The sequence below is a fragment of the Artibeus jamaicensis genome, unplaced genomic scaffold, assembly GCF_021234435.1.
Source record: "Artibeus jamaicensis isolate MK-2021 breed Jamaican fruit bat unplaced genomic scaffold, CSHL_Jam_final contig_464, whole genome shotgun sequence".
NCBI lineage: Eukaryota > Metazoa > Chordata > Mammalia > Chiroptera > Phyllostomidae > Artibeus > Artibeus jamaicensis.
In genome coordinates, this window is record NW_026521842.1 from 13,289,702 (window position 1) to 13,301,838 (window position 12,137).

Below are 12,137 nucleotides of genomic sequence, written 5' to 3' on the forward strand. Positions count from 1 at the left end.
AACCCTGTGGGATTGTTATAAATGAGGGAATTTCTTATTTTGAACTTCTGATTTTAATTATTTATTTATAGAGAAGGGGAAGGGAGAAGAAACATCAAAGTGCCAGAGAAACATCTATAAGTTGCCTCTCGCATGCTCCTAACTGGAGACCTGGCCACTAGCCCAGGACCAGTGACCTTTCAGTTCTCAGGCCGGTGCTCAATCCACTAACCTACACCTGCCAGGGCTGGAAGCTATTTTGGATCCTAATCCTTTCACATGAATCCTAATGATTTAGAATTAAAATCAGGCATTTTAGGCTAAAAATCTCAAAATGTTGTACATCCATCTGATTCTGAGCTAACTTGAAAGTTAGTCATACACCTATCAGTATGGAAATTATTTAACAGACTTGTCTTTTAGTAATCTTTATTCACTGTCAATGTGTTTCATAAACTTGTGATAGTAAAGTAGTCTTTGCTGATTTTAATCTTTAAGCGAAATACAGTTTGATCAAAGCTTTTTTCCCTTCCTTTTTCCTACTGTAGTTTTTCTTTCTTCTGGCCCATTTTCCCTGTGACCTCCTGCTTAAGTCTTTACAAAATTTGAAACAGGCCTATTTTAAGGAGTCTTGTGTACTTTTGCTTTCTAGGGCACCCTTTGGGTGGTGCTTCTGTTTCCTTCCTTGTGCATCTGTGTTTTTAAAGCGTGCTAGATCCACTTTAGGCACTTGATCATGGGAAGAGTAAGCTAAAAAAATCTGGTGTGACAGCAGCTGGAGAGAGAGGTGTGTGACCTTCAGAAGGCAGAGCAGGTTCCTCTCGAGGTCTGGGGACAGCGCCATTTCCAGTTACTCACAGGCTCAGTCTGTAGGATCGTCGCCCTGCAGCTTGGTTTCCACACGGCTTCCCCCTCTGGGCCTTTAGCAGAGCGTGGGGAGAGCATATCTTCTGATGCACCGCCTGCTGCCTTCTTTCCCTTGTTTCTTTTCAGAGTAACCAGCGGGTCGACCTCTATAAGTGGAAAGACGGCAGTGGGGAAGTTGGCACAACCTTACAAGGCCACACGCGTGTAATCAGGTAGGCACCAGCCCTCCACAGCTCCCTGGGCCGTCTCACTTCACCATAGTTCTTTGGGGAGTGAAATGGAAACACCACCTCCTCCCGCAGCTTGACTCTCCATGTTGTGTTGGCCCTGGGTGGCTCTGAGGTCTTTAGCTTGTATGGAGGTGATGACTTTCACAGTGAAGGACAGCTGGCATTTAGGAAGCAGCATCCATGCAGTGTTAACCCCGATCCCAGAAAATACTTACACAGGTACAAAGTAAGGATTAGAGCCCATTTTTTGCCACAGGAGGGAGATGAAATGATGCCAGCAGAATCCTTCAAGTCACAGTCGGCGGGCCCAGGAGTAGACATCAGGGAGCAGCCCTTTGCCCTTTCTCTGCAGCCGAGTCACCACACAGAGCTCCTGAGTCACAGTTCGTAATCTAGCTACGTGGCTGCCTTTCACGTGTGGCCCTCCAGTTGGCTTCTGGAGTGTTCCTTGATCTACGGGTTCCCTGAGTCCCCATTTTTGGGTGGGGAAAACTTGTTCTGGGAAATAGCAGCAGGGAGTGCAGGGTAGTAAAGGGGACCTGAGGAGTGATGGCACAGGTAGACCCCCTGCCTGTGCCAACTCTTCATGGAGTAACTGCCTTTCTAGGAACGAGGGCGTGAGCAGGGGGACTGGAGGCCTGCTTGCCTTCCTTGAAAGCTGTGTGGCAACATGACTGCTCTAAGGGGTGTTGGGTTTACTCAGCATGCCTGTGGTTGGGTCTGATTTGGAAAGTGAAAGGTCAAAAATTTTCCTTTGTTTTGTCCATACAGTTTGTGCCTACATGTGTGTGTACATGCACATGTGTGCGTGTTTTAAGTCAAAATGCTTCATTTCTTTTTGGGGAGCACATGTAATGTAGCTGGAGATGACAAAGGGAAGGACCTGAAACTTTCTTTCGGAGCTCAGTTGACTCTTGTTCATTCCCAAAGAACTTTGGAGATTCCCAGCGCAAACATGTTAAGAGGCCCATTAACAGTGTCGTTCTGAAGCCACATAGGGGTGTCCAACCTGTGGCCTGCGGGCCACATGCAGCCCAACACAAAATCATAAGTTTACTTAAAACATTGAGTTTTTTTTGTGATTACACGTCACAATGTATTTAATATGTGGCCCAAGGCAGCTCTTCTTCTTCCATTGTGGCCCAGAGACGCCAAAAGGTTGGACACCCCTGCCCAGAGTTTAAACCTGCTAGTGCTTTGGAGCCAGACTCTGAATTTTTTTTCTCTGCATTGTCTGTTCATTTTTGTCTTCCCAGCGACTTGGACTGGGCAGTGTTTGAACCAGATCTCCTCGTTACCAGCTCTGTGGACACCTACATCTACATTTGGGATATCAAGTGAGAACAGTTGAGAGGCATAACCACATGGCTGTGGGGCGGTTTGGTGTCTTTGTTTTAGAGATCAGGTGTCTTAGAGGCAGACCCTGAAGGATAGTTTGCAGACACTTTATTTAGGAGGTGAGAGAAACGCCATAGGGGTGGAGAAGAGACGGGATGGGGAAGGCCACGCATAGAGGGCACGTTGTCCGTGTGTTCCACCGTGTACACTACCATGCATACTACTGTGTGTACCTATGAGCAGGTAAGTCTTACCGGGGACTGCTAGGCGCTACTGGACCACTTCCTCCTCAGAGGCATCCCACCCTGAGGGCTAACAGAGTAGGGGTGCTGCTCACTGTCAGTCATCGGTTGTCCCCAGGGGCCTTAATGCTCTGGCACTTCAGTCCTGTCATGATGGTTTGCAAAATGGGCTTCAGCCTGGGCTTCAGCAGCCAGGGAGAGTCCTTCAGCAAAGAATATAGGTGCTGGCGTTCAGAAGTCAGGCTGAAGTTTGCTGAGGTGGCACGTGACAGCGGGGGAATTTTGATGGGCACAGACACTCATGTCCCAGCAGGCAGTGCTACGGTACACATCTGCGCAGTTCTTTACCGCTTGGTGAGGCTTCAGTTTCCCATCGTAAGAGGGGGCTGGGAGCCACGTGGTAGCGTTACTCTTCATGAGGCAAAGAGCACCAGCCCAGGGTCCGGCACCTTGTAAATTCCTTTTTTAAAAAAATTTAAGTTTACCAGACATTTGCCGTTCGATTCCCAGTCAGGGCACATGCCTAGGTTGCAGGCTGGTTCCCTGCAGGCCAGTTCCCAGCAGGGGACGCACGAAAGGCAACCATACATTGATGTTTCTCTCCCTCTCTCCTTCCCTTCCCCTCTAAAAGATAAATAAATAAAATCTTATAAAAAAAAATTTAAGTTTAAATTTAAGCCCTGGGTGGTGTAGCTCAGTGGATTGAGCGCAGGCCTGCGAACCAAACAACCGCGGTTTGATTCCCAGTCAGGGCACATGTCTGGGTTGCAGGCCAGTTCCCAGCATGGAATGAACCAGAAGCAGCCATACATTGATATTTCTCTCCCGCTCTCCTTCCCTTCCCCTCTAAAAATAAATAAATAAACTCTTTAAAAAATTTTAAGTTTAAATTTAAAATATTTGTTATTGTCTTTTTTCCATTACCATTTGCTCCCCCCACACCCACTTCTACCTCCACTCTCCTGCCCCTATAATCACCACCCTGTTGTCCATGTCTGTGAATTTTTTCTCTTTTTTTTTTCATTTTTGCTTCATTTCTCCACCCCCCCTACCTTCTGCCCAGAGCTGTCAGCCTGCTCTCTATCTATGAGTCTCTTGTAAATTCTTAATAAATGTCTATTCCCCTCTCCCTCTGTAGAGCAAATTCCCTTTACCATAAAAGGGGTGACTGACTAGCGGGTATCATAGAGTCCCCCGGTGGGACACTTTTTCTCCTCACAAGGCTGCTGTGCTTCCAATTGGCAGTGGTTTTGTGATATTTTACACTGAAAGGTGGACTGTAGGCAGAAGACAAGCCAGATGTTGAGGTGTGACAAATCTGACAGACCAGTGAGAGTAAGGGTGTGCACAGCTGGTTTCGCCTGCACTCCATGGAGATTAGTGCAGCACCAGAGGGAGGAGAGGAGCACAGATCCAGGGAAATGGAAGGGAGAAGCTCTTAAAGAAACAGAACCTCCGGGATTACTACCTAGTATTCCTCTAGCTAACCTTGAAACAATTGTTTGCATAATTTAAGATTAAAAGACACCGAAGTGAGATTCCTTTTCAGATTTTCTAAATAGTAAGTATGAGCTGTAGATTTGCTTTGTCTGGCCCTCCCAGCCCTGGGGTGCTGCCCAATTTTGTCATTTTACCACTTGTAGGGAGAGCCTCTTCAAGAGTCTTCGGTGTATCCAGGAGTGGGGTTTATTTATTTAAAGATTTTATTTATTTATTTTTAGAGAGAGGGGAAAGGAGGTAGAAAGAGAGGGAGAGAGATATTGATCAGTGGCTTCTCATATGCCTCCAGCGGGAGACCTAGCCTGCAACCCAGGCGTGTGCCCGAACTGGGAGTCAAACTGGCAACCCTTTGGTTTGCAGGCCCGTACTCAATCCACTGAGCCACAGCAGCCAGGGCCAGAGTAGTTTTTTATTCTACCTTTGAAATGCTCTTGGAAAGGTTCTTGAAGAGTTATGCATCCAAGACTGTCCCCTTGACCCATTAGGAGAAATGACGTCAGGAAGGTATTCCTTTGGCTTTTCTGCTCCTACATTGGGGTCACCCAAGCCATGCTGAATCATGTAATTCATTTTCTGTGGATACAGCTGTATGGTTTGAAATTCATTCTCAGCCTCGATTGAAGTGACTGACAAAGTTTATGTACCTGGAGGGAGACAAGCTTTTTTCCTCCCTCCCTCCCTCCCTCCCTCCCTCCCTCCCTCCCTCCCTCCCTCCCTCCCTCCCTCCTTCCCTTCTTTCCTTACATCTATGGAGGGAGACAATCTTCCTTTCTTTCTCCTTCTCTTCCTTTTCTTTCTGCCGTTCTTCCTTTCTCCCCGCCTCTCCCCTCCCTTTCCCTTTATTTGTATGTATGTATTCCTCATCTGAGGACATTTTTCCAATGCTTATAGAGAAAAAGAAAGGGAGAGAGAAAGGGAGAAAGAGAGAAACACTGACATGAGAGACACACTTTGATTGATTGCCTTTTTGTATGCATGTCCATCAGGGATTGAATCTGCAACCTGGGTATGTGCCCTGACCAGCAATGGAACCCACGACCTTTTGGTCTATGGTACATTGCAGGAGAGAAGCTTCCCTTTATGCTGTTTTTAAGGCCCTCACATTCCCACTGAAATCCAGGTACCTGCTGAAAGGAAAGTGCAGAGGGTGAAAAGCACCAGGTGGATATGGCATATGAATTGGGCATTTGACTTCGGACTTTTATATTTCAGAGACACAAGGAAACCTACCATTGCACTGTCTGCTGTAGGTGAGTGTGTTCTCCCCCCAGCTTGTCTTTATTCTTTCCCTTCCATTCTTGCTCTCACACTGACTGCCCTACGGTTCATCAGGGATAAAGTGAAATTGTGAACCCCATATTGCAAGGGGCTTGCTTGCTTCAGGCTGCTCTTAGAAGTTAGGGTGCTGTTGAGTTAAGGTCCGGAACTTACTTCACAATACAAAGACAAAAACCAAATGGATTTGTTTTTAAACTTTTTACTGGGAAAATTTCAAATGTATATAAAAATAGAATAAAATGAAGTGCCTTTGTGTTCATCACCCAGCACCAACCATCGTCAACATACTACCAGTCTTGTTTCATCTCCATCCCCTGTCCGACCTCTCATCCTGTCCTCTTTGGGGTGATTTTGAAGCAAATCCCAGGTATCCTATTATTTCATCAACAAATATTTTAGGAAGCATTTTTTTTTGCAAGAGACGAATTCTTTTAAAAATATTATTAACATCTAAAAATATTAATAATAGCTCTTTATTATCATCATACATTTAACAGTATTCAGATTTCCGCAATAGTCTCGCTCTGTTTTGTTTTGTTTTGTTTTTAACAATTATTTGAATCAGAATCCAAGTAAAGTCTGCACTTGGAAGTGGTTGATATATTGCCCATCTTTTTTAATCTGCAGGGTTCTTCTCCCTCTCCTTTCTTGGTTTGTTTTTCTTTTTCTGCAGTTTGTTTATTGAAGAAACCAGGTGGTTTGTCTTGTGGTTTCCCCACAATCTAGATGATGCTGATTGCGTCTCCGCGGAATTGTTTTATATGGACGCACTGAGTCTTTGAAATTCCTCTCTGGTCTTCCTGTTTTCACTGCTCAGTTGGAAGCGACTGCTGTTGGGAGTCCGCACCGGGCTGTTGTGGAGCATGCCCACTAGTTCCTGAGAGTCGAAGCTGGGTGTAGAGCTGGTGCACCTTACTCAGCAATGGGGTCCAGTCATCCTTGGTAGAAACATATAATATCAGTCTCTTAAGTCTTGCCTTGGTGCCTTGGTTACATTCATCCTATAAATGCCTTGCTTACATTCCTCTGACTTTGTAATTTCCACTTAATAAATTTCTAAGTTAAAAATTAAGGATGGTCATAGAGGAACCATAAAAACAAAGATAGTTCTTTTTTTCAGCCCACTTGTTTAAATTGTCTTCTTTTCTGTTATAGGTCCTTCTGAAAAATAGAAGTGGGAGACTTCTTTCATTTTTGTACCTAAGTGAGGTTTCTCAGTGGTGGTAGAGCTGCTCTGGGGGGGAAGAGGCACCCGAAAGGCTTGTAGGCCTTTGTTAGCTGCCCCTTCCAATGTGCCCTGAGAGTGGCAGCCCCGGATACTGCTGCCCCCCACTTCTGTGACCCCCAACTCTCTGGGAGTGCTCTTCAGAGTGGGGAGTCAGTAAGGACACGTCTGTGTGTGCTCCCAAGTGGTGTCTGTGTCTGAGGACTCATAGTCAGGACCTCTGTGTGACTCTGGCATCTCGGTCCTAGTACAGTGGGGTGAATGAGGGGGCTCCCTGGCCTGATGGATCCCCCACTGGGAAAAGCATTTTCTTAGAACTTTTTAAAAAAAAATCCTCACCCAAGGATATGTTTACTGATTTTGGAGAGAAAGGAAAGGAGAGAGAGAGAGGGAGGCATCGATCAGTTTCCTCCCATCTGCACCCTGATCAGGGATGAACCCTGCAACCTAGGCATGTGCCCTAACCCGGGATCACCCCACAACCTTTTGGCATATGGGATAACGGTCCAACCAACTGAGCCACCTGGCCAGAGCTTTTCTTCGAACTTTTCAAGTTGCTCTCATGTGGAGATGAAGCAGTTTCTTGTTACTCATTTTCTATCTGATACTGCTTTCTTACAAAAACAAAAAACAAAAAAACCCCACCCTGGGTTTACTAAGTAATACACTCCCTTTCTTCATTGTAAGGGTCTCTACCACTTATTCTTAGATGACTTATCATGCCCTGTGTCTCAAGGAAAAAAAAACACAACAAAAGACAAATACCTTCACCAAAATGAAGCAGAGATAAGTCTTGGGCCTTAACTCCGTTTCCTGTTAGATTCTGAGTGTTTGTTTTCTCTGTCATGCTCCCCAGACTTCTTGGGTCACATTGCTCCGCAAAGCCCAGATCTGCTGTCACCACAGCCGTTTATTATTGTCCTCAATAGTAAACACCCACCCAAAGGGAGAGCTGTCAAAGCAGAAATATCATGTACTGTCTGAGCCAGAATAACAACAGGTGGGAAGGAGGACCGTGGTTTGGTTCTGGTGTAACCTAACTTGATTGTTTTTAAGAGTCAGCTACAGTTGCTCTTACTTCCCAGTTTTCCACGTTTTTCAGCCTCTTCTGTCATCTTACATTGTGCCTCCTCTCCTGAGTAGTAGTAACTCTTTTATCACTGTTGTTTTTTGTGTTTGCAGAGTGGGAAAGGCCTGGGTGTTTCCTATGCCTGATTCAGTACGGGGCCAGCGGCCGTGTCTGTCCACGGATGGGGAAGTGGGGAGGTGGGGAGACAAGCATGAAAGAGGCGGGGGCCCTAGATGGCCGTTGTAATGGAAAGTATGTTGACATCAGTGACAGCAATGATATAAGGAAGGTGCCACCACCAAATCTAACTGCCACTCAGAGGGGTGCACATAACCCTCTGAGAGCAGAATTGGGCAACACTGGGGCTTATTTTTCATCAGAGCTTCAGCTGTGGGCTTTGTTTTCCAAGACTGTTTCTAGAAAAAATAAAACAAAAAGTAAGGAGCAGGCGTTGAGCTGAGGCTCCTATGGGTGGAAGTTCAAGTGTGGTCATTGGAGATGACAAAGGCCAGGTTGTGTGATGAGTCAGTTACTAACCAGCCACGTTCAGCTTCTCTCTAAGAAGCTGCATTTTCTGCTCATGCTGCTTGGAGGTAACCTATAGATTTTTTCCCAAGGGAAGTTACTTCCTCAATTAGCTGACTCGCATCCTGTTCCCAGGTGTTATTTAGTTCATTGATTTTGTTGGCTTTATTTGCACGTAATGGTAGAATTGGTGCAGTTACAGAAGCTTGAAGGGTTCTGTGCTGATTTCAGCCAGAGCTCATTATCCAGCGCCCTGGATGTGCTGCCCCCTGGTTCCGAAGGTGTTGAGAGCACAGCTTTCTTCCCCTGATTTTTCTTTGCAGCCGGTGCCTCACAGGTCAAATGGAATAAAAAAAATGCCAATTGCCTTGCCACCAGTCACGATGGGGATGTACGGATATGGGACAAGCGGGTGAGTAGTCTCTCTTTTCCTCCCAATTGGCCTTTAATTGCTCCCAGAAGGTAGGAAGAGGGTGTTGTGAGCAGCAGGACCTGTCTTGAATCTAGGGTCCCCAATGCAGTGTGGCGAATTGCCACGTTAAGATCACAGTCCCAGATGACATTTGCTTCCTGACCAAACTGGTGTTGAAGGAAGGTAGGGAAGTGAGGCATTATGATCAGTGGGTAGGGAAGTGAGCTGGGCCTGACTGAGGCTAGTCCCATTTTGCTGCCTCCTAGGTGTGATATCAGGCGAGTCACTACACTTCTCCAAGCCCCCGTTTCCTTATTTTTAAAGATGATGATAGTGGGTGTATCATTGAGCAGGGCAAGCCTGGGGGACCTGGCACTGTGCTAGGATGGTCAACTGCCCCACTCTGCAAAGTGAAAACTAGTCGTTCTAGGACGTGTGCCATCCCGAATATCTCTGGTATAAATCACTGAGGCACGGAGTATCAGCTGCATAAATAAATCCTCCCTTAGAAGCCTAGCTGTCTTACTGGCCTCAAAAGAGCCTGCAGACCACATATTCTCCCTGCAGGAGTTCATGTGACGGACAAGCATGAAAGAGGCGGGGCCCGTAGATGGCCGTTTGTAATGGAAAGTATGTTGACATCAGTGACAGCAATGATATAGGGAAGGTGCCACCACCAAATCTAACTGCCAGATGCTTGGGTAATAGTGCGGTAGAGCAGTGGGCTTCTGTAAGATCTGGGGTCTAAATACCGCTTCCTGCTTTGTGAAATCCCGGCACCGGAGATCCCCAACTGGACATCTGAAGCCGTCGTGGGGAGAATCTACTTTGGGGTTTTCCTGAGACTTGTTCAGACTGTCCCAACTCAGGTGTTGACTGGAAAGTCTCAGTCTTGTTTCTGGCTGCGCTGCTCCCTTTGCTTGCTAGCAGGGGATAAAGTCTTTCCCTTGTAGAGCAGACAGGGAAGTGAAGCAGAGACTGGGGGTCTGCTGCACTGGGTGCCAGCACCTGCTGGGGAAGCGGCGTGCAGGCTGACGCTTGTACTAAGGTAGCTTTCACTGAGCCTCAGGCAGCTCTTAGTGAGAAGGTAATTTCATAATCAAACCGGCAACCCTCCTTTGGTTCGCAGGCCGACACTCAATGCACTGAGCCATACCAGCCAGGGCTGTAATAGCCATTCTTCTATCCTCTTTATTTCTTAAATTGGCAATTGGTTTTATTCCTTTCTTATAGTATTCCTATAGGAAAAGGAATACTAGCATAGTATTTAAATGGTAGCATGGCATTTAAATATAGTGAATGGTTTAAATAAGAAGTGTGGTCAGTTGTAGTGCATCCCTGTTTGCTACAGACTGTGTTCAGAGTCATAGGCGAAGGAACTCTGTCAGTACATGTTTTTCAGACGGTACCTGTCTTCCTTACCTTGTGGTACGTACCACTGGACTCTCCCTCCTACTCTTCTCATTGGTCCACTGATCACCCTGGCTGCCCTCAGCAAGCCTTTTATCTATTTTGTTTAAAAGGTTTTAACTTCATTTTTGGCTGTTAATACATAGGACGTCTGCTCAGATTGTAAACCTCGTGTATAGATTTACAATCTGTAAATCCGTCTGCACGGATTGTAAACCTCGTCGGTTTTACTTCTCCAGCACTTTCTAGAGTCAAAGCAGCACCGACGGCAGCAAGCCTCAGAGGCTCTGAGAAGTGCAGTGTTGGTGGTAGTGCTGGATTTTATCTAAGCTCCCGTGTGACTAATAGTACTGACGCTTACTACGCATTTATTAGGCACAGGCATTGTTTTAAGAACTTTGTGTGTGTTGGATTGTTTCTCTTTATAACTAGTCTTTAAAGTAGGTACTATTTTTATCCATATTATACAGATGAGTAAACTGAGGCACAGTTTGCTGCTAGGATTTAACTCAGGGAGGCTGGTTCTGGAGACTGTACGCTTTAACCTTAGAGATTAATTTTTTTTCTTCAGAGACTAATGTTAATTATAGAAGTAATACATGCTCTTTGTAGCAAATATAAAAGAGAAAATAAAAATCATTTATAGTCTTATTGCCCAGAGACAAATTGTAACATTTTTTTTTAGATTTTATTTATTTATTTTTCAAAAGAGGGGAAGGAAAGGAGGTAAACAGGGAGAGAAACATTGATGTGTGAGAAACAGCCATTGGTTGCCTCTCTCGCGGCCCAACCAGGCTCTTGGCCTGCAACCCAGGCACATGCCCTGAATGGGAATCTAATTGGCGACCTTTCAGTTCCCAGGCTGGCACTCGATCCACTGAGCCACACGAGCCAGGGCCAGATGGTAACATTTTGATATTTTATTTTATTCTGCCTTTTTTTTTCTGCCTTTTTATTCTGCCTTTTTACTGTGGTTTTTCCTATCACATACATAGTTCTATATACTTTTTCATTTTCCTAAGTACAACTTTTAATGACTGTATCGTATTGTATTGGATAGCTGTATTATAATTGATTTAAATTTTTAATTATTCTCCATGTACTGTTTGTATTGTCTCTGGTTTTCTGGTGTTCCATAAAACAGCAAGAAGAGCATCTTTTGTGTCTAAAACTTTTTGTGAATTTGGACTATTCCCTTAAAAAAGGAAAATTTTAAGTCTCTTGATAGAAACCGTCAAATTTTATTCCCAAAAAGGTTGTGGTATTTTATATGTATACTTTCAGTGATAAATGCAGACTCACTGCATTATTATTTATCGATATCTTCTAATTTGATAGCTTAAAATATCTTTTAACTTTTTTAAAGATTTTATTTAATACTTTTAGGGGAGGGGAAGGGAGGAAGAAAGGGAGAGAAACATCAATGTGTGGTTGCCTCTTGAGCGCCCCTACTGAGGACCTGGCTTACAACCCAGGCATGTGTCTGACTGGGTATCAAACCAGTGACCCTTTTGTTTGCAGGCTAGCACTTAGTCCATTGAGCCACACCAACCAAGGACTTTTTTAGTGTTTTAATGCCTTTTTCCTAGATTTCCTTTTGAGCTTGCTCATTTTAAATATGCTTATTAATCGTGTATTGTTTTCTTTTGAGATGGGTGTTCATTCTCTTTTGGGGGCTTGATCTCATTAATATTGGCACTTTTAGCCATAGGATTGAGGTTGCATCTGTTTGGATGTCACAATCCCTCTTCTTAGGTGATTGTGAGGAAGGGAAGCAAGAATTATGGACTGAGCCCCTGGCTAGTGTAGCTCAGTGGATTGAGTGTGGGCCTGCAAAGCAAAGGATTGTGGTTCGATTCCCAGTCAGGGCACATGCCTGGGTTGCAGGCCAGTTCCCAGGGGGGGACACAGGAGAGGCAACCATACATTGATATTTCTCTCCCTCTCTCCTTCCCTTCCCCTCTAAAAATAAATAAATAAAATCTTAAAAAAAAAGAATTACGGACTGAGATACTAAAGGGCAAAAGCACCCATTATCTCCTATCCTTCACTGAAGCCATGC

The 12,137-nt window shown here is 45.0% G+C and overlaps 1 protein-coding gene across 4 annotated transcripts in view; it reads left to right on the forward strand.

Annotated features, from left to right (window-relative positions):
• The window catches only part of WDR59 (WD repeat domain 59), a 126,228-nt gene that overhangs the window by 26,112 nt on the left and 87,979 nt on the right, over window positions 1-12,137 (forward strand). For all 4 annotated transcript variants that reach the window (XM_053666598.1, XM_053666597.1, XM_053666600.1 and 1 more), the window contains exons 4-7: window positions 973-1,058; window positions 2,333-2,413; window positions 5,369-5,406; window positions 8,577-8,665. In XM_053666598.1, coding sequence (XP_053522573.1) covers window positions 973-1,058; window positions 2,333-2,413; window positions 5,369-5,406; window positions 8,577-8,665 — 294 coding nt within the window. The remainder of the gene's footprint in view (window positions 1-972; window positions 1,059-2,332; window positions 2,414-5,368; window positions 5,407-8,576; window positions 8,666-12,137) is intronic.